The sequence below is a fragment of the Leptosomus discolor genome, chromosome 5, assembly GCF_034619465.1.
Source record: "Leptosomus discolor isolate bLepDis1 chromosome 5, bLepDis1.hap2, whole genome shotgun sequence".
Lineage (NCBI taxonomy): Eukaryota > Metazoa > Chordata > Aves > Leptosomiformes > Leptosomidae > Leptosomus > Leptosomus discolor.
Genome location: NC_141395.1, coordinates 62,692,672 through 62,715,784, shown reverse-complemented (window position 1 = coordinate 62,715,784; position 23,113 = coordinate 62,692,672). Strand labels below are relative to the sequence as shown.

The 23,113-nt window shown below is 36.7% G+C and overlaps 1 protein-coding gene across 1 annotated transcript in view; it reads right to left on the bottom strand.

Annotated features, from left to right (window-relative positions):
- Positions 1-23,113, bottom strand: part of EMC2 (ER membrane protein complex subunit 2) — a 43,877-nt gene that overhangs the window by 6,329 nt on the left and 14,435 nt on the right. Inside the window, exons 4-10 of the mRNA XM_086465377.1 lie at positions 21,600-21,685; positions 18,775-18,832; positions 6,204-6,289; positions 5,974-6,033; positions 3,433-3,514; positions 2,205-2,315; positions 98-202 (exon numbers count right to left, since the gene is read on the bottom strand). Coding sequence (XP_086321503.1) covers positions 98-202; positions 2,205-2,315; positions 3,433-3,514; positions 5,974-6,033; positions 6,204-6,289; positions 18,775-18,832; positions 21,600-21,685 — 588 coding nt within the window. The remainder of the gene's footprint in view (positions 1-97; positions 203-2,204; positions 2,316-3,432; positions 3,515-5,973; positions 6,034-6,203; positions 6,290-18,774; positions 18,833-21,599; positions 21,686-23,113) is intronic.

Below are 23,113 nucleotides of genomic sequence, written 5' to 3'. Positions count from 1 at the left end.
TACATGTCATATCTAACCTCTTGAACAGCAACTGATAAAAGAATAGAAAAGAATCACAGAGCATGTTAAGAACATCATAAAAAGATGATACACTAACCTGGTATGCTCTATTTATTTGGTTAGCTGCCCAGCTGGCATATTTCATATTATCTTTCTTCATTTTTGCACTCGCTTTTGGATTGGAAGCAATATGGCTGGCAGACTAGGAATATAAAAATAAAACTAGTGTAACTATAAAATATATGTGCATGAAATAAACTGAGAGCATTCATCACCTTTGCATTCAGAGTCCTATGTGCAGTGAAGGCAGAAAAAGAGGAAAAAACCAGTTACTGGTAAACAGCACCCAATTAAGAATTAGCGAAACTTTTTAAACAACTGTTTGTTCTAATTAAAGCTGAACTAGACTTCAGTTCAGTTGTGCACTAAGTTAGAGACCAAATCTGGACATGATCAGCTAATCCAATTTGCTTTTCCTAAAGTGACAAGTTATGAATTAGTCTTCCCCATTTGATTTGTTACCAGAGATGATATAAAATACATCACTGGTGTGCCCAAACTGCCATTAAAAACACGACATTTTTGCCTGTGGCATCAGAAAACACATTTTAAAAGCAGGTAAGATTCTACATACAAACTACGCCCACCTTCACCTGAAAAAAATAAATACGTTTACTTAAGAACCAAACTCCTTTGTGGAGAATTTACCAGTGTTATGGACATTCTTTTCGGGGCTAGAAACGTTCAGCATGTCTGTCAATAAAAGCACAGCCACCCACAGCAAAACCAGATCCTAAAGCCTGGAAATAGTATTACAAAGAAATCAGGAGCCAAAGAGCAGATACAGAAGCAGCGACGGCAAGCTGTGCTTGCAAAAAGCACCTAGTGAAATGTGACAGCAGCCAGATCTGAAATAGAGCATACATGTGTTTTTTGCAGTAACGACCTTGCATTATGCAAATCAGGGTTTATGTGTACAACTTTCAGGCACTGCCAAAGCAAAAAAGTTTCTCAAATGCTTGGGTCATATTAGCTCAAAGTTGCCAGCCAGCTAATCATAGATAACAGACTCTAAATCTTCTTCACAGACTGACAATAACTGACAGGACATAAGATCTGACAGAGGACAAGCCAAGATTGGCCACAATAAACACCCAGGTCTGTTGCAGAATGAACGCAGAAGTCTCTTTGTACACACACCTTAAAAATCACTTCAGGCCAATAAACAGATTTGCTATAAAACATACTCCTAAAAAGCTAAATGACCTCAGAAAGAGCAAGGAGCCACTCTTTTCTCCTTCTTGAACATACAATCACCAACACGAGAATCTCTGCAGATGGGCTAAGAAGATTAGATCCAAGTCTCTTTGAGTCTTAAAGGCGATGCCTAACAAGTCCTTGAAAGGAAACCCCTATTCCAGAGTACTTACAGGAAGACTCAAAGTTATCTGCCTGATGTGTCTCTGTAAACTGCCTACCTCCCAAGAGACAAAAGGGTGGCCTAGAATACAGACATATAAAAAAAAAAAAATATATGGAACCTTTCTGGTTTTATCCTTAAAAAGGCCTTTTAAAAGAAGATCTAAGGTCTAAGATCTAAAGGACGATCTTCAATAGAGGCCTCAGTGTATTTTCAGAATCTGAAGAACTGATGCCAATACACGCTACCCATAGTTACTGTAGTCACGGCCACACTCAGCCAACAATGCTGTGCAAGCTGAAAACTCCTTTTTAAATTCAAAGTAGAAAGTTGTGTTTAGAAATTGCAGTGAGAAAAAAAGCAATGAAAAAAAACCCTGGCTGGTTAAAAAAAAAAAAAAATAGAAGAAAGAAGAAAAAAAGCAGCCATCATACTGTGCTTGTAATCTTCAGCAGTTCACCACCCTGTAGCGAGGAGTATGACTTTAAGTCGTTTTTCAAGAAGTTACCTTCATGTGCCAATAATAACAATTCTTCAGAAAACATGGGCAAGACTCGAAGGTTAAGAGCACTTCAAGTAAGGAGTGCTTACGGGCACAAAATTGTCCATTCTCGGTGTTTAAAAACAGTGTTGATAATCTGAGCCATTAAGGTAAACCAAAAGAAAAACAAAACAAAACAGCAAATGGTAAAGGACAATATACGTGCATAAAAACATATTCAAAATGATAACATGGAAAACATATAATCAATATATTTATAATCATATATGTAATCATGCTTACCATGTAAAGTCCAAACAAAGCTCTCATATTTCTGTTGTTAAGCTTCAGTGCTTGTGCAAAATACTTTCTTGACAGCTCAAGGTTTTCAAGCCCCCCTTGAGTGTATTTAACCTGTAAAAATTATAAGCTCCTGAAACTTGCACATGTCATCCGCACCCCAGGCATTCACTCTTGAAGCAAAGATATTATGAAACATCATTTCAGGTTTGTTTCACATGATATTTCAAATCAGGTGAGCCCTACCAAAGGCCATATACTGGCTTGGGAGAAATCCGAGCTCTTTTCAATATACAAATTTTAAAATATTTAACTATAGAAGGAAAAAAGCCAGCATTCATTTAACTGATTTATTGGTACAAGAATAAAAAGTTATTATTTGCACCTATACATACCTACAACCTTGGGACAGTCTCTTATGAAAGGTAACACAAGCTTTAAATCTAAAGCTAAATTCTGACTGCTATAAATCCATACTAACTCTACATTCCTTCAGCACAGCACTACACCAGCACACAAAACAACACAATGCCTTTCATTATCCATTCAACTGCAAAACAGCACACAAAGTTTAGAAGATTACTCCATTGTTTTTTCTATTCATTTTGAGGGATAAATATTAAAATACATGCTTCACAGTCTTTCTACCAGAAAGATACTTAGACCTTCAAGTTTTAATGTTAACCCAATTTTATCCACATTAACAAAGCAAATTAAATCCATTCTAAGCAGTTAGCAGTATAATTTAGGAAAAAAATATTTGAAAAAGGACCGCAAATGGCTAAAAACCTTGAGCTAAAACTTCTAAGGGCCTCCTCTCCCCCCAGTGCTCTTTCAGGCAAAATTTCCTATGTGGATTCCAAGATCTGGCTCCACAGTATCAGGCAATACATCATCACCTCCTAGGCAGCATTGTTGTGGAAAAGTTTAACTTCTCATGCACTTAATTTGAAAAGTACATAAACATTTCAGCAAGAATAGCTCACTTAAAACTAATTTTTATCTTCAATAATTCCTGCCCTTACTCTTGTATTTAGCTTAGTCACACTGAGTAAGAAAACACAGTTCTCTTAACATGTTAAATTCTATGAGATGTTAGCATTCTCTGTGTACTCTCTTAAGTCTCCTAGGGAAAAATTAAAGAAACCATTTTTATTCCATTTTCACCACTTCAGTAATATAAAAACAGAATATGTATTCAAACATAATTGATTTTTCTAAAAATACTTACTTCAGCATATTGCTGACAGTATAAGTGGTTGTGTGGATTAGTCATCATGAGCTCCTCTAAGCAGAAGGCTGCCTTTGCGTAGCTGGGAATATGAAACACAGTGACAAAACAGAGTATAAGGGTCTTTGCTTCAATTTCTTTACAGCACAATACAAGAAGTCTTACTTTTCCCCCCATAACTTCAAAAGATTCATAATTAATAAAAATGTTTTATTTTTAAATTATGTTTGAAACTTCAGGTTACTATTTCTACACCATCGACAGTGAAAAACACAACATTTCATAATCTAGGTATGCATATGGAACAGCTCACGGAAAGCATTTAATGTACGCATTTCTTACTAATAAAAGTGCCGTTTCTTATCAACAAGAGTGATGAGTAGAAACAGGCATTATGTCCCATAGATATTTAACTCGAACTACAAAATAGTTGTTTTTCTACAAGAAAATTCAGCTACCTGAGGATTCACAAACCAAGTTACAGACCAGAGCACTTACACTACCAGTTACCTTTATTTGCTCACAGTCAATCACAGAATTGAGATCAAAAAAACGTACTAAGAACAGTTCTAAATATCAAATAGTTCACATCTGTATACAAAAACAGCACCACACCAGTCCAAATGGGCAACAACTTATCATTAAAAAAGAAAAGGCTAATACTTTTGATTTAAACGAAAGCTTTCAGAAATAATTAACAAGTCAAGCTCAAAACATAGGTATATTTAATTATAAAAGTCTTAGCTTCATAATTTTCCAACTAACAGAGTTTCCTGCATAATTTGTATCTTCTACAGATATGTGCTAGCACTGTTGCACAGCGTTTACGTGACAGGATTCCAAAATTCAGGGACGCAATGTTTGTAATGACAGTGTGAGTAGATACTTAGTATCAGAGTAAAAGCCATTTAGCAATGATGAGACAATATTAAACCACATAATCTGTAAAAATTTATTCTTAAAATGAATATATTGTGTTTTTCTCCTGTGCACATTATGGTAGTCGTGTATGTATTTCAAATATTAATTTGGAGATGAAAGGATCGGCACCTCATCCTTCTAAAGTAGAAGCCACAGCCCTCATAACGGAGCACAGCACAGAACTGAGGGCTACAGAAACTTGTACATCGCTGTGTGTGTTTACAACCAATGGTAACAGCACCGCAATTTCACAAGTGAGGCTAAATTTGTGAGACTGGTAAAACAAATAAGCTGATGAATTGTTTCCTTTTTCAAAATTAGCTTTTACTTGCCTTTTAGCAAAGATTCTAATTTTCCCCATTTAATTATCAAAATAATAATAATAATGATGCCCATAATAGTACAGCAAGAACAGTCAATTTTTTTTTCAATGAACTGGAGAAAGTTATACATATGACTTCTCATTGGTATTACAGTCCAAGACAAATACAAGCAAAAGCAATTTCTTCCTCAGGTTTCATTACACAATTTTGTAATAAAGATTATAGCAAAAAAATCCCACAAACCCAGTAATGGAATACATATGCTTGCACGACTATCATTCACTTTTATACTGACAGATTTGACAAGCTTAAATATCCTTCTAACAATTCTTTTTAAAACAATAGCTATTTTCTTGGAAAATTGCTGGTGAATTTTCCCCCCAAAATGAAATCTGGGTATCTAAATTCTAGATTATTCCTTAAATCAGCATTTGAAAGAGTTTAATAATTTTTTTTCCTGGAGAATGGGGTGGAAGCAGAGGTGATGGGGAAACAATTTTTTCATCACAGTGAGAATGGCCATCTCTTCCCTGAGAATTTGATTCTTTTACTAGTCTCTAGAAAGGAAGGAAGGAAACAATGTGATATAATTCAGGCTGGGCTGAAGAACTAAAGAGGGGGGAAGAAACGCCTTTGGGTGGAGGTTAGAATTAATGCTGTGATATTAGAAAACTTGCGCTAAGGCTTTGAGCTAATCTTCTCACACTGGGATTTCCTCCTGTCACTACAGCAATAAAAAAAAGCTAACAAAAACATTAAATATCCAATAAGCAAGTTACTACAACATTCAGCATTCTTGACTGCATTGGGTTTTGTACCCAGGCAACCAGATGCCTCGAACTCTGGATCCATGTTTTGTTTTGATTTGGATTTTTTTAAAGGTTACTAAAAGTTCTTGCAGAGGTAGCCTGAAAGTAAATCAGAATATCAGTTGCTGTGATCAACTGATTTTAGAAGTAAAGAATTAAAAATCTGTAACTAGTAAAAACATCACTTGAATGAAAAACTATGGGAAATAAGGGCTGTTCCCTGCTACACTCCAACCACTTTTAAAATAATGACTGAAACATACAGGTAATTAAGCAAACTGTTTCTGTTTTAAAACCAAATACCTCCTTAAAGCATTTGGTAGTCAAATAAGGTTGGTAATTATTTCCTGTTGATGCTTCTTATATTGTAAATGAGACCGCATACTTTCTAACACTAGTCCTTCAAAAAAAAAAATCACTGAGGTCTTTGACTTACACAGAGTAGGTTTCAATTTAAGAGTTTTATGTGGACTTAGCAAACAACTTACTCATGTTCATTGATGTAAAGTTCTGCAAGTTCATGCCAAGCTTCTTGGTCTCCAACAAATCTGTATAGAGAAGACAAGAGAGGAAAAGAGGGAAAAAAGAAAGAATGCGCAAAGGATTCTGTAAATGACCAGCATGGAAGCAAAAGCGTAAATCAAATGCAAATTCCATTTTAATTAAAAAGATTCATCAGAATAGCAAAACACAATCTGTATTCTTGTTAGACACTCACTGTTCCAGATACTCATTCAGCTCTCGGATGGCCTCAAGATTTTTCCCCTGGGCTTTTCGAATGGCAATCTTACGCTTTCTTGCTGCCTATGGGTTGACATTAATAAAGGATTAGGGTCTCATAATTCCCTGGGTTTTTGTAAAGAAAGCAATTTGACTGTGCAAATTATTGCCTCAATACTAGTGAAATTCCACTGCAGAGCCACTGCTAGGTTGAAGTTTATAAACATACCCTATGACATCCCACTGAGAGATTGAAAACCTCTCCTTACAATCACATTATGTATGCTTTTCTTTGGAGGCACAAACTGTATGCATTATTTCATTCAAATAAATGACTGTCCAGATTCTGGTAATTACAAAACAGCAGGGGATGCTAATCTTCAGCCATTCCAAAGACCCCCACCTTGTCATTCACAAGATCCATGACTATAAAGTAGAGATGATGACTGAGTCTTAAGAGAATCCCACACATGTATCTTGGTTGCCACTGTATAAATATGGCTTTCAGCCATTTTTAGACATTCTTGTTGGAGTGCTGAATGCCACCTTTAATTAATGTTGAATACACACCACTTTCATACACAAGACTCTCATAATTCTTAGAGCACAAAGTAGGCTCTTCAACGCAAAGAGAATACAAAATCCCCATTTCAATGGCAAAACTGAGCAGTACTTCAATATGGGAAGTGTTTTGTAACAATATAAAAACAAGTTATAGGTATTATAATACATTTAAATTTTGAACTCCGTACAAGTTGTTACAGACCACCAGGAAAAAAGATACACAGAATTTTAATAGTTGGTTATTCTGTACTTCAATATTCCAATTTCTGAAGTATGTTGGTTACAGTTCTCTAAGAGCAGTTTTCAGACCTCTAGGAATTGTGAATCAAGATACACCTGAGGTGTAATTCAAAACAATGGACGTCCTCCCAGCAGTGTGTCAGAGTTTGGAGCAACCAGCACTACACCTCAGCCAGCCTGAAAGTCATCAGACTGGGAATCTGACAGAATGAAAGTAAACCCAAATTCCAGTGTAACATGCCTCAAAGCACAAATACCATCAGCCTCCTGCCTTGCCTATAACCTCTGTTCTCCTGGGTATCACAACTGCTGTAGTCAGACAGGAGACGACAGACGGTCTGGTGTGTGTGATGTGTCTGCATGTACACACACTCATGCGCCATTTCTCCATGACACAATGAATGAAAAAGAAAAAAAAAAAAAAAAAGGCACAGTTTTCTGGTAACGAAGTCCCACTGCTTATTCCCCTCATAGTTCTCATCCGATTTTGCATCTTGTAAAGAGGTTATGCAGTTGGGTATCACCTTACAGAAGCCCTGACAGCATGGCAATGCACAACTCTTCAATGAAACCTTAAATGATTTTAATCTTTGAATTTAAGATAGCTCTGAAATTAGTTACTTCATGATATACCTTCCTAAGATCAGTCATATATATCTCAAAAGAGTTATTGCATTTTTACGGTATTTTAAACATAACTATTCTCTTGAATAATTTCTTAGCATTTGATCATAATTTGAATAAATTAACTCCTTCTGGAAGAAGGTGAGAGTGTAGCATATAAGTCAAGTAGTCCAAGCTACCAAAACAGCACAGCTAGAAATGCTTTGAACACTAACTGTAGGCTTATTCTTTGCTTGGAGTTCATCCCCTTCACCTCCCCAACAAACATATATATAGGATGAAAATTCAGTGAAAACGACTCAAGTGAGGAAAAAATATTTCTCGCTTTGCTTAAACTCAAGACACAGGCAGAGAGAAAATTCACCCGAACGATCAGGAGACAAATTAGGACCAGGCAGTGCGGTGGGTTACCCACAGTCATTTTGTTTTCCACTGCTGCTTTGTCAAACTGCAACCTGTGAAATTACATTCATCATTTTACTTTATACTGGGAGATGTTTGGCTAAAAGCCATAACCAACGCTGGAAATTTTAACCGTTGGCCACATTTATCACTGTAAAAATAATGCACACTGCTTACTTTAGAGTTTTAAAAATAAAGATAACAGCGTAATTAAACTTTCTGTTTAAATATAAAAAGAATCATCCCACATGCTTATCATACTGCTACTATTACTAAACAAAATAAAAATACCAAACCAAAACCCCCCAGAAACTATTGTTCTCTATCACATCTTATGAAGAGGTCTCAAAGCATTTCGTAAAGCAGGTCAGCACCCTTGCTGTGGTGGAAACACCAGGGCACTGTCAAACTCACTACCCAAGGCTGATGTTATACACAGCCCAGTGACCTGCCCTCTGAGCCTGAAACAGGACAGAAGGGAAAGTGGGGACAACAGCGTGCACAGCCAAAGGAGCGTATCAAGACAGAAGGTTTTTTGCAGGTAAGACTATCTACTTTAAAATGTAGCTTTTGGAATAAAAAATTTCAGTTATTTTCAGAATTTAAAGGAAAATAAAAAATCAATCAAGCATGAGACTGATCAAAACTAAACTGCTTGAGAACTGACATAATCTGTTTAATATATAAAAATCAATCAATGCATCTGACAATTTAATTTGCAATAGCAAACAGGAACAGTCCACACAAGCAACCTCCTTTTTTGTTCCTAATGCAGCTCCTTCAATCGCATGCAAGTCAGCCCTCCAAAAGAGTCTGGAAATAGATTTTCTCCATGGCTGCTTTATTTCTTAACCACAGCACTCCCAAATAACGTAAATCAAGACTTTGATTTATGAAAAGCTACAATTATTTCTAGTCAGAAACATAAACTGATGTGTACCTATAACAAGCATGTCATCTAATGCAACCAAATAATGAGGATAAAAGGATTAGACGTAATTAACATGTTCTGATAGTAGCACTTAAGAGTTAACTTAGGAGTTAAATGAATTACATATACATTTGACGGAATTTATCTGCTTCTAAAATGCACCAAATACCACAACATTTCTTCAAAATTACACTTTTAGTTTCTTATTTGAGGAAAAAGAGTATTTGAACCTTCCTTTTTTATCCACCTTCCTTTTCATCAAAACTAAAGCAGTGTCTGGCCTTGAAATCTGCACTCTCTTCACCCTCAAATAAACCTTCAGAAATGCTGGGATTAGTTTATTTACAGAGAACTCTTAGTTTACAAAAAAAGAGGCTCAGCTACTCAAAACAGTGCTGACATCCAGAGGATAAACAAAAATATTGTATAGTAGCATAGAACTTTTGAAAGTCTCTTTAAAACCATTGGGAAGAAGTCAATGAGGATGAAGGGTTTTTTTAAAGAAATGACTAACATTTTTCCATCACAAATACAATTATAACAGAAATATTCTGAACGCATTGCCAAGAGACATACACATAGGTGTTCAGCAGATCTGAAGTATTCAGATCTGTGATTCCTAGGAGTGATAAGGCAGGCTAAAAAATAAAGACATGAAAACAAACTACTGTTGCTTTTGTCTGTATTCACAGACTACGCTCCCATCTGACTTTCTAGATTTCCTTTGAATCACAAAGAGTATCAGATTTTTAAAAAATAAAACCTGAAATTCAATTACTCCAGCAGTCAATGCTTTAAGAAAAATATATGAAAAGGCCTGCACTTAAACCAAGACATGGGCGACTTTGTGTTCTGTAAATTTCTAATTCTTATTCTAATGTATATTGTCCCTGAGCCCCTTCTAGCTCCCTGCATGTACCAGCTTCCTCCTCAGTGAGCAGGGGCTTGCACTCCGTGTGCTTACTGAGCATCCCGAGGAAAGCCACATAACAACAATTTACACACATAGCATCAATTTTTCTTTATGTCCAATCAAATGAAACAAAATGTTTTACTGTCCAGAACCACTGCCGACATTAATAACCACTTTACCAGACAAAAAAAAAACTTATTTGATACAGAAAGACAGCCTCCCACCAATTCCACAGAAGCTTTACCTAGCATTTTTCATACAGCTGATTTATTACCTACCTTAGTATCAGGCAATATAAGAAAACCAGGCAATTTCATGTGTTTTATTATGTTTCAGGCCTTTTTTTTTTCAGTAAAAATCTCAAATTTCAAAATATAAGATCATTTTTAGGGGACCTATTGCAAGACACTGAAAAACCGCAAAATGCAGAGTGCAAATCTGTTCCATCATTAATTTCGAGTAGATTAAGAATATTCATGAGAAAGTTATTTTTAAGTACAAGATTTGAGATTATTTTGAAATCTACAAAGCATACTAAAACCACCATAACAATTACCTTAATAAAGATTTAAAAAATTGTGTTCAACAGTTACATTTCAGTTCTTTGCATCACAACAGTAAGATTTTTTAAGAGCAAGTCTGGTACAAAAATGAACTCAATCTCCTTTCTCCTTTGACCTTAAACTAAAAGGAAAAGAGAAAACTTTCAGTGCTGCAACAAGATCTGCAGTGTTTGACCATGCAGAACCTATGACATGGAATTCCCTCTATCAGTTTCCCAGAGTTTAAAACAAAATGCTGGAATGGTCATTGGCCAATTCTGTAAATCCAGCATTCTCAATCGAAAGACATATCCTATCTTAAAGAAACACTTATACCGTAATCAGTATCATATGGACTAAGGTACTTCAGTATGTAATATTTATTAAACAGTGAACCTTTCTAAGCTATTTCTTTTAAAGACGAATAATCCCCAATCTGGCACAAGAACTAATCCTCCATTAGTCATGATTCTTTTTAATTAGCATTAAGTAGACTCAAAGTGAAGTGAGGAGTTGAACATTTGTCAACTTCTGCATTTGATTAGTAAAACATACAGGGAGAGCCTTAAGATTGTTCTAAATTAGTAGGAGAATTTTCAGGGACTGACACCTCTAAAAAAGGAACAATTTCCTATCTGTATAACTGCTGCAGCATTAAGCAAATTATATTTTGCATCTTAAAAAGAAATTATTAATTTTTTAAAATGTTTTTATCAAGGACTTAACATTTTAGACAATGTCCATTTCGTTATCAAAAAGTTTCCTTCAAATTGCAATATGCACATCAAAACAGTTGTGTAAACAACTACAACAAAACTAAAGGGAAGGAATTACACAGACATCAAAAAATACCACATAATCTGAACAGAATCGCAACGATGAATGTATTCTTGCCAGACTTAAGGGTTTTTCCGAAGTTAACCATGGAAGGCAGTTAAAACAGGCCAAATCCTTGCAACGAATCTATGCACGCACAGAGCTGCGGAGCTGAAAGTGCTCCTTCAGGGACCATGTGAAAACATTAGCAGCAATGTTGAACATAACTTTTTACAGGATTCTAGGGGGAATCCAATAAACAATAGCCCATAAAGTCTAACACCAGCACACAGCAAACTGGTAGAAGATAGAAGGCCTGGAACTGGAAAACATGAAAACCGTTATATACCAAAGAAAAGAACAGTCTACACAGGGGAAAATAAGCCTTCCCTGATCTACTGGAGTTCTTCAAAGGAGTCACTAAGAGTGTGGATAAATAAAGATCCATTTAAAATTCAATTTTGACTTAAAAAATAATTTCAACAAGATCTCTTGCTCTGAAGCTGAAAGGTCTGAAGAAAACTAAGCTGCCACAGTGCAAGAGGTGAAGGTGAAGGTCTTCACATGGATAAATAAATTAGTCAAAAGATACAAAATAGAGGAGAAGAGAGTTCTTGCCTACCAGTGAGTTCTCTGCATTGAGAATCCCAGAGTTGCCTGTACTAAAACTACTGCTCATCTTCATAAGTGACCTAACAAGGGGATTAACAGGGATGTGCTAAAGTTAACTGATGATAATGAGCTATGTAAGTATAAAGAACAAAAGTCAACTGCAAAGAATAGCATTCACAACAGTGAATGTCAGCATGATAAAACAGCCCCTGAAATTTAATCTAGATAAAGGGCTGCATATAGGTAAAACAATTCAAATTAAACGTACACACCAAAGCTGTCTGAATTTGCCCAGATAGGAAGATGTTAAAGTTGCAATAAACAGTTCTATAAACATCAGTTCAATGCTCAGAAGAGGTCTTAAAAAAAAAAAAAAAACCAAACAAACAAAGAAAAAACCCACAGCATTGTGATACTGGAACTACCAGAAAAGACTACAGAAGAGAATACATCACTGGCATCATTTTACCATTATGGAATTCCATAGTGCTCTTGCATTTTTAATACTGACTGCAGTTCTGTTCCCTCTTTCCTCATACAAATACAGAAAACACCCAGAAAGGACACTTGGAACAGCAGCAGGGTTTCAGAGCACAGAATGGCAGCAAGAACTGCTGGACAGATTAGGACTTCTCAACCTAGCGGGAACAAAAACGCAGAAGATCCCCAAAATTAGTAACGCAAATAAAGTGAACAGAAAACAACTGTTGATCATAACAGATGGATTAGGGGGTATCGAATAAATTTGGTAGACTGAATGTTTGAAAAAATGAGGAGAGATTTGCCTAATTCATTAATAAATTACCAATTCAATTTCTGAATGTTCAAAAAGAAGTTAAAAAATATATCAGTGCAGATAATTTCATGAAGAGCTATTAAAAACAGAGTTACCACTTCTGGCACAGGAAAACTGTAAGATGAAGAAGGCAGAACAGGCTGTGATTGCTCTGTTCTTGTACACTTCTCCTGGTATCTGCCATTGGCCACTGTCAGAAACAGCCCAAGTAAAATGGGCTTTTGGCACCAACAGAATATGTGTTCTTATGTCCTCAAATACTTAATTTCAAGGGACAAAATCTCCACCAACACTTAAAAGTGCTACACTCACAAAAGTAAAACATGGGAAAAATGCTGGAATGCACTCTGCCCTCTCGCTTCACCCATCACGTCTGAACAACAAGCAAAAAAACCTCACAGAGGTAAATGATGTTCCAACTGTCAAAAGAAGAAAACATTTCTTTGGGATCCACGTAGTGCATCCCCAGCTTAACCATCAGTCCTCCCTAGGGACTATGTGAAGCAGCAGCTGCAGCTCTTCACACCTCTCACCAACTCCATCCTGCATCAGACACAGCGCCAAACTATCTTTTTCAATGACCTTTAAAACTACCACTATGCCCAAGTTTAGGACTAGCTGCGTCTTTCCTGGCAGTGCTAGCAGTTTAATGAAACATACACACGTAACCTCAGAAAATTCCCCCTATTAGTAGATACTTCACTTGGTGAGCAATTTTCCTGTCTGCAACTTAAAGCATGCCGTAGATAAACCTACAAAGCTGCAAGAACTTCACAGGAGGTCTCTGTTCAAAAGAAATGCACAGCTGCTGCAGTTTTAAAAAATTATCACTGTTCAGACTTGGTGCTCACGACTCTCTTCTCATTTAGTAGAGGCAAGGAACGGGAGGAAAAAAAAACCTACCTATACAGCCAAGATGGTAGTAATGCACAATGATAGACAGAGATGCTAGGAAGAATGAACTCAGATATTCATGATATATAATTGCTGCCTATTTACATGATACTAAGCACTAAGATTTTGCTCTGAATCTTTCTAGTATCTGGATTCCCACGTCTTCAACCACCTCCTGTGCTTCTTCTGACACACGTCCAGCTTGGCTAGAAAAAGCATCTCAAAATAGTATGGGAAAGTGTAACTTCATGTGACCAGATGCATACGCTTGTTCCTGCCCACTCCCATAAAAGAGTTGCTAGTGAAGTATTTTACAAACCCTGAAAGAAACCAGCTTCACCAAAAACACTTGTTCCAAAAATTCTAATTTTTAATTCTTTGTTCACACAATTGTGTCACTAGACCCATGAAGTTAATAAGATTATCCACATGCTCTAAGCTAAGCAAGCATATACAATGTCTTGTTGTATTAAAAGCTTAGTTGAAAAATGGGCAAGAAAACCAGCAGAATTATCCCAATAAAGACCTCAGGTTTTCTGTGGACAAGAATTAAGGCAGAACTTTGTGCCTTATCTCACTTTCCCCTGGTGTCGATCAAGTGCTCTGCAATCTTCTTGATGGCTGAGCTGAAGGAAGAATCAGGAGAAACTGCAGATGCACTAGGATGACAGTGGAGTGGGTTAGACACTAACCTAAGTCTTGAATATATGAACAAAATTTCCTTTCTCATCATCAATCTTCTTTGCATTCCTGGACAGGCTACCTTAAGAAAGTCTGACTAACAAAAACATTTAGCTATCTAATTAAAATATATAGGTCTACACTCAAATTTCTTCCTAAAAGCAGAATCTTTGCCAGGGCAAAATAATGCAAAAAGGCATTCAACTTAATCTGACACACATATACACATAGTTTAAAAATTCCTCATTTAATATTCATTACAGAATTGAAATCAATAGCAAAATCAGACAGCTAACTGCCTGCTTAGGAACTGAGTCCTAAATAATTTTTCAGAGCTGTGCTTTCATCTGCTCTCCATATGCAAAGTGTCAGTACTATTTCATCTCACACGGCTGCTGGGGAACAAATGAGAGAAGAAAACATTCTAGACACTACTTCCATTTGTAAGATTCTTATTTATGAGCCCCACGCTCAGAAACAGGGACTTACGTATCAAATAGAAAATAGGTATAACAATTCCATGCGAATTTCCTATTGAATTTTATACAAGAAATTCATCCAAAACATAAACCTTAATCTGCATCCAGACCACTAATAAAGATACTGAGAACACTGTGAAAATCAACCTGTGACTTAAAAATGCCTGGAGTTTGAATGTGGCATCACATTTAATTTTGCAATATTATACCAAAATTATCTGAATTTACAAAGGATACAGCTAAACAACAACTACTTACTTCAAAAGACTACCAGTCATTTTAAGGGCGAAAAGATTATGGCATTTTTTAAGTATCATGCTTGAGCATTTAGCCTTATCTTCAGAAGGTATGACGTGTACCAGGGTTTTCTTTAGCGAAAGAACAGAAATTCCATCTTGCAGAACCACAAGTTGGGTTACCTGCAGCATTCACATGGTATATGCCTCCAGTACTAGAGCTTAAACAGTTACTGATGGAGCTAATACACACCAGGTACTACAGGGAATAAGAGACATTTCACCAGTAGGTCTCAAAGCTATTCACCGACAGCAGAAAACACTGTGCCTCAAGGCAAAATGTGACACACACACCCACACCCCTCCCCCTTAGGGAAGCGTCCAAGACTTAAATGTTAATACAAATCCCTCTGATCTCCTACCCACCCTTCAAGCCATCTGTTTCCCTGTATCTGACCAGACCACTCCCATTAACTAACCACCTCATCTTCCATTACCTGTCTCTCTCTCTCTCTTTTGGTCCTCACAGTTCTGCTTCCTTCTCTTTTTACTCAGTTCCTTCTGGGTTTTTTTCCTTGGGTGCAATCCAGAAAAGAAAGGAGTCTCCCTGCTTTCTGCCCCTTTCCCACAGCTCTACAGCCATGAGGAACAACTGCAAGGAAGTCCTGCTTAGTCTCTGTAGCCTGGGATAGATCACGCTCAATACAAACGGGATTTTAAGATGAATTTAATAAAAATTCCAGCAGTCTCTACTGAGAGCATGAAGCGAAGACTTTCAAATGCCTGTAACCCAGCCAGTTTGGGTGTTTTTCTCATAGCATAATAAAAGCTGCATTCTACCAAGAGCTCTTTTCCTGTTGGTATCCAAGGCTTCCCTCCAAAGCAGAGCAGGATGAGGATTTCTCAATGAAATACATTAACAGCAAAAACAAACAAAAAAGTCCTTTCTACCAACCCTGCTAAAAAAGCGTCCCCCTTATTTTGTTCTGAGAAACAGACTGAGCTTTTTATCTGAAGATCTACGAACAACTCAGCCACTGTTCAGAACTAGTATAAAGATTTTCAATTGGACAGTACGTAAAACTTCAATTAATAAAAAAGCGCCTACAAGGGCAAATGTTATGCAGCCTTAATAACAGAGTAATCTGTCAGCTACAGCTCTAGAAAGCCTTCATTTCAAACAAAAGGGACAAGGATGGAAAAGGTTCCCATTCTTATCACATTAAAATGCACACAAGTTGTATTTTTCACAGGAGTCACATTTCATTCATTAAACTCTTTAGAGAAGGAACAGACTCTTACTCAACACCTACATGCTTTGAAAAATGAAACATGATCTCTGAAGTGACAACATTAATATTGTTCCATTGTCAAATGAGGCACCTTTTGCAGCAAGTAAGCTCATAGTGAGATAAAACACTGAGAGATGATCATCTTTTAAAAACAGAGTACTTTGAAGTCTATCCTAAGAAATCAAATAATTAGTTACCTTGATTTCAGAGTTTTGCATGCAACAAAACCTCATCTGAAAATGTAAATGTCCGTTACATAATTTGAGTTCAAAGTTCGCTTTTCATAATGGAAAGTCTGTGAGGTGTTTAAAATAAGTAATTTTTTGAAAAAGCTTTTTCCATGCTTCTATTTGAAAGTGCCAGTCAACGTAAAGTATGATTTTTACATGGTTCGTGTGAACAAATGTCTGTGTTTCACTTACAGCACTTGCCAGAATGTTTAATGTACATAAACAACTTCATGTGTCAGCAAACCAGAAGAAATTGCTATAAGGTAAGGTGAGGGCCAAGACAAACTCAGCAACAGTTTCTTTTTTAAAATCTCAAAATATTTATTTTCCTACAGCAGCCACATATATGCATGGAAATAATTAACAGGTAAAAGACACAAATTTGCACATGACAATTTATCAAGACTTTCTATTTAACTTTCACTCTTCACATGCAAGGCTTAGCCAACAACCTATTCTACAGTTATATAGCAAGGAACCTTTGCTTTGCATTTAACACTCCACTTCTCAGATCTTAAGAAATCCAGCAGATCACGCAGCTGTTCTAATATTTACATCTTATGCTTCTAAATATTATCATTTTATGGAACTTTATGATTTTGTTAAGGAGGAAATCCAGATTAGGTAATAGTCATGCATATTACTTATTTAAATATATCTTTTTTTTTTCCTATAAAACTATCCATCAAACCACTCAGATGATGTTAGCCATGTTGAGACAGCTGAAGAGTAAAACTGCCAAAAACGCACACTTCAAACAAAGATCTGTGGTCATTGTAATACGGTGCTCCATTTTCCACTGGCTTCAGCAAAAGGTCACAAAACGTACACCTAGGTGACCTATTCTTGTGGCTTCACAGTAGATGGGTTCCACCTTGTTTCAACATGACCCTGAAGACTTAGTGTCTCTGAAACTCTTTGGGCCCTACACTGATAAAATCCGTCAACATTTACTGCAGAAAGCTACGCACCACGTGCTCAAACTGCTACTCAAAACCACTACAGACTTCCAAAGGACAACTGCAGATCACCTACATTTGCCTCGCAGAGCATAGTTCAAGTAGTACCGCTCTAGGGAGAATGAAAAATAAGAGTGAAGAATTGAAACAGTTCTTTTTACCCTTGCACAAAAAATATCACTTCTATCACTGCTAAAAGAGCCAGACTTTTACCTACCACTGTTGTCCAAGAGCTAAACTTGGTATTAACATTTTTAGATGTGTTGCCTTGAAAATACTTTTCTTGTTTGGTGGGTTTCGGTGGTTTTTGGTTGTTGAGGGGTTTTAATTTGTTTGGGGCTTTTTTTTTTTTAAATGGTTTACTCAGTCGAAGTGATGGCACTTTATCTACATTCAGTTCTGGCACACCCCGGTTACTCCCCCACACCAGTTATCTGTGTTTCTTGAGTCTTCCCCTCCTGAATAGCAGACCACATCAAATAAGCAGACTGAAGAAAGGCAGGGGTTCAAAACACACCGAGGAACATCTATATGAGACCGCCAAAAACATCTGCAATAGCCCAAGTACTACATTTACATAGATGCTTACCCAATAAAAAGAATCAGTTCTTTGAGACCAAGTAACATGGACAAACATACACCCTCAAACAGAAAATGATAAATAATAATTAACTGACTTTGCCAAACGTGATATAAAAATTTGGAACTCCATAGTTCCTTCATGTTTCTAGTTTTATCCTTGTGGAAAAAAATGCATGAAAATATATTGCTACAAGTTTCCCTAGACTTTCATTTTGGCACCTAATAGCTCCAGGTGGCTTACACAAAAAGTATTCAAAAAATGCTTAAAAGTACAGTTTGTCTCAGATTTTTGTTTTATACGATTGGCAAGCTTTATAGTATTTTGATTCAAGAGGTAGTAAAATGTCCCAGAAAATAAATCAGAATAACTGCTATTCGAGCACTACTTGACTGTATTCATACTTAATCTAAGTAAGATTAGTCAGTAGGAAGAGAGATGGCACATGGCAGACTATAGCAGTCCTTTAAATCTGAATATTCAGGGCAAATGGAAAAGCTGAAAGGCCCAATTTAAAACCTACTGAGACTGCTGGAAAAGTTGCTAGTTAAAATCCTGTCTCCTAAACTCAGTGTTTAAGCAGGTGGTATATCACGCCTTCTCATCATGAAAAGAATCTCACTTGTTCAAATGAAGGTAACATAGGTTATTATATTAAGAAACTAAAGGAAACAAATACAGTAATACAGACACACATTTCTCCACAGTGAAACCCACAAATGTTATCACTATTTCAACCAACAAACCAGTGCAGTTCAGAAAAACCTTTTAAACTTACTGTGTTAGTTGAATCTTCTTGTAAAATTCTATCATATAGCTGGATAGCATCATCATACCTGTTCAAAGAAATCATCCACATTTATTCCTGCTAAGACAGAACTCCTGACTTTTGTCTGTCTTTGCAATAGATAATGACCCTCCTGCATTTTTTATACTGAACACACTTGTGAAAATTATATTCATACAAAATTCTGTTGAGTGAGTGCTAAACATGAACAGCAGTTTTTTACATCACCAAGTTAAAAAAATACATTGCCTCATGGAATATTATTTCAGCAACAACTTACATGTTTTACACCCAATTTCTGACTCTATCTATTCTCTCTTTTTCTGTACCCAATAGGTCCGATCATCACATCCCAACTCTCTTTCACATCTCCCAAGAAAGAGAAGCCCCAAAATTTGAAAGGCCATCCAAAATAATGACTTTTCACTTCATTATTGTAATTTAAAACTTCAAGTAAGTTTGTTATGATTTTATAAAGTATACGCAGCCGCATACAGTAAACTGGGGCGATTCACACAAGAGTCGCCCCTAGACTATACCATAAATCTTGAAAGAAAATGTTTTCCACCATCCCTTCATTGTTTTTATTAATTACTTCTGCTATTTGAAGCATGTTCAAAACAGGTTACTCCAGCTGCTATTAAACGCTTTCAGCCTTCTGGGAAACAGATCTGTGTGTTCAGCCAGCTGTGTACATGACCCAACCTGGACAAATGAAATAATTCAAAACACATTTGACTGCACAGCTGTTACGCTATCACCACGTAACTAGGGCATGCTTTGTGTCTTCACCTATAGTTTGATAAGTAGTTTTTCAGGGGTACTGTTGATTGATTTTGATGCTACACATCCCCTTCTCACTTCGGACACCCATTCACGTACTCTCACGGCTCCCTAAGCACTGCTGACATTAGCAGAGCTCAGCTGTCCAGTCCAGTTACCATTAGGTATGACAACAAACGTGAAAGGAAGCACAAAAGCAAAAACAGGTAGAAGGTGACTGCTACAGACTTGAGCAGACATGCTGCAAAATGCTGCACTCACGTTCCCTGTTAGTTGCTACTTTATCCAAGGAATTTTGTAAGATTGAACATGATGGCCATAATCCCAGCTTTACAGCGTGAAGTTCCAGAATACTATTCTTTGATTAGCAAACATCTACTGGGATGTTCTTCACTGTTTCCTCCGTGGGGAAGGCAGGATCTTACCAACTCCTAAAAGTCACTTCCAATTTAACAAGAAGCTCAACTGAAAACGTGAGCCCTCCAGCCTAAGTCTCCCTAGGCTTCATTTACAATCAGCGGAGAGAGCAAGGCTTCTCCAGGGCATAGCTTAGAGCACGTGCAGGTGGGTTCCTGTTCCAAGACAACACAGAGCTGAAGCCTCTTTCTTCTCTGACTTCTGGAGAAAATCTATGAAGACGAAACCTCAGCTTTCGTTAATGCCTCTGCTCCCCTGATGTTCCAATCTCAAAGATGTAACCTGACAGAGACATTTTATCAAGAATTTTTATGAGCACGTTTGGAAAATCGTGGCTCAATGTCATTTCAGTGCTGAAACAGTACTTAATGTTTGTGCAGCAGTCACCTCCCACGAAGATCTGTTCCTATGCAATAACACCTTCAATGCAGTCACATAAGACTGCACAGAATTAAGAACTTTTGCACTTCTGAATAGGGAAGCGGGCGAAATCTGCTGCCATTGTCTCACTGTCTTCCTATGCTACATCAAATGAAGACAGAAAGAGAGCTAAGTTTAATGGCAATTCTTCATAAATGTGTATTCGATATAAAGCGAGTGTGAAACATCTAGTCGTCCCAAGACAGTTCCTGTGGTTGTGGAGTCCAGTTAACCACTCTTTTTGAGTCAAGCAACAGACATTCACTGCTGGCTCATATCAAGTGACATCTGAAAAGTTACTTTTGCATGGATGCAATTCATGAAGAACACCTGCTAAATAAATAAAAGCACATAAAAAAATGCATCTAGGGGTTTACTTCTAAGTTCCAGTTCCTTCGTATCAAGATGGCCTAAAAGCTCCAAATTTCACCAACTCTTTAAGCAAACTGTGGCATGGAATGGATTTGCCAGCATTCAAAGGCACTGGAAGCTTGAATTCCTTCTCAACACTCAAGACAAGTGCTTTAGACCAGAATATTGATATCAAAGATTTATCCGAAGGAGAAAGGCAGGAACTAAAGGTCAACCTCAAGCCCTGAGGTCATTCTTTTGACTTTAAAACTGTAAAGTTTTAAGCTGTTCATGATTATAATTCATGCCAAACTTAGTATGCTATAACCCTTCCACAGGTAATTTCAAAAAGTTCAGTCTGATTTTAAGGTTCTGCGATTCTATTCCGTATGTTTTTTTGAGTTGTTTCTATAACTAACTCTATAGATTTAATCCTTATTAAGTTCTACTCGACTTATCCACACTCAGAAAACAAGTGAAAAGAGCTACATCCTGCAGTAATTACGAGCACAGGAGAACAATGAAGGCAAAAAAATACTGGCGCTGATTTTCATATGCTACTCTGTGAGATGAAATGTACACCTCCCAGACTTCATTAAATAAAGGCATAGCGTTTTACTGCATAATGACTTATGTTGTTGAGTAAGGGAACTTTTTAATCTATGAAGTCTGATGGGAAGATTGAAAAAAAGCAATAAAAATGTCTAAACATTATAATACGCACATCATTATTTTCTATAAAGAAACTGCACAGCTTTTTTACAGTGCCTGAATTCCTTTTTAAGAAACAGCAAGCATGTTTTCGGACAGAAAGTACATCTTAAAAAAAATAATTCAAGTTTTACCTTTCCATAGCTTCAAATCTCATTCCAGTTAATCGTTTAACTCTGTGGCTCCCAGGAAACTGCCGCCTTAGCTCCTGAAGACAAAACTACACAAATAAAGCCAAAAATACTATTATGAATATAAGTACCTACACAGAAGCTAGAGAAAAAAACAAAACAAGGTCCTTGGCTGAAGAATTCAACAACCTGAAATGACACTTTAAATAAAAGCAAACACCAATTTTTGAAATAAGCAATAAAATGTACTGAGACACTTCTAAGTAAAAGCACATACCAATTTTTGAAATAAGCAATAAAACATACTGATAAAGAGAACCTCAGAAACTGAAACTTTGTCTGTTAGAAGACTAATTCTAATAAATACCTTCCATACAGATCATTAGATCATCAGGCCTTCTTGGAAATAGCTGTTTGTCTAGCAAATTAAACTCATCTACTAAAACAGTTCTGATACTATTGAAACTTGAAGTCTACTTGAAGTTGCCTCATAATAACATAAGACAGTAAAAAAAACAAAATAAAGACGGTAAGAGCTTATGTGATGCTTCTTTAATAAATGGCTATCTTACAATGGAACAAACTATGCTAGTACTATGCCGTGTTTATTTTTAAAATAAAAATGGAAATCCAAAGAAAATGTTTGTCACAGGCTTGGGCTGAGCCTGTTGGCAGAAGAGGCATAGCTTTTAACTCCTGAAATCAATGAGACACCTGGGCTGGATAAAAGAAACTCATCACAGGCAGATTTCTCTGGATTAGCAAAAAAAGATGATTGGTAGAGGGACTGAGTCACAACTTCCCCAGAGCAAACTAACTCTAACCATATCATGAATGTGGCTAGATAACACTGCAAAGTTTGTAGCTGACTCATTATGGTGGGAGGCAGGACAGTCCCCAGGCTCTAAAAAGACTGGTGGTTGGAATCACATTAAAAGCTTCACACTGAACCCTCCTTTTCCAGGCATTTATTTATACAACTCAGCTTATAAACCTGTTCTTCAGACCTAAGGTTCTAGCAGAGGCCTATCTACATACTCTGTTCCATCTCATCACATCCACTGGCCAAAGGAAAAATACAGAAGCAAATCAGAAAAACTAGTAGGTTCCCTCTGTTTCTGTAGATAAACAGGCTGCTAGAGCACTGCAGAGAAATATTCGCATCTCTTCATACGCAAAAAAATAGAGAAGGAAGAGAAAGGAAACAGTAAGCAAAGAAGTAATACTTAGTCTCAATTAAGCACAGCATATTTTCATCATGATCATCTTAGTTTCCAATGAACCAAGATCTCAATGCAATTTCAGCACAGCAAGACTCAGGTTTAGCACAGAAACAGTTTACTGGCACTTTGAGTGATGTCTAGGTGAACTGCTGCTGTTCTGGACAACAAATTGCCATAAAAAATCTACATGTACTAAGCATCACGTTACATGACATCAGAACTAATTTGTGAACATTCTTACAAGACATGAAAACTTAAAATAAAATTCCAGAGAAGTAGTTTCACTCTAGCTTT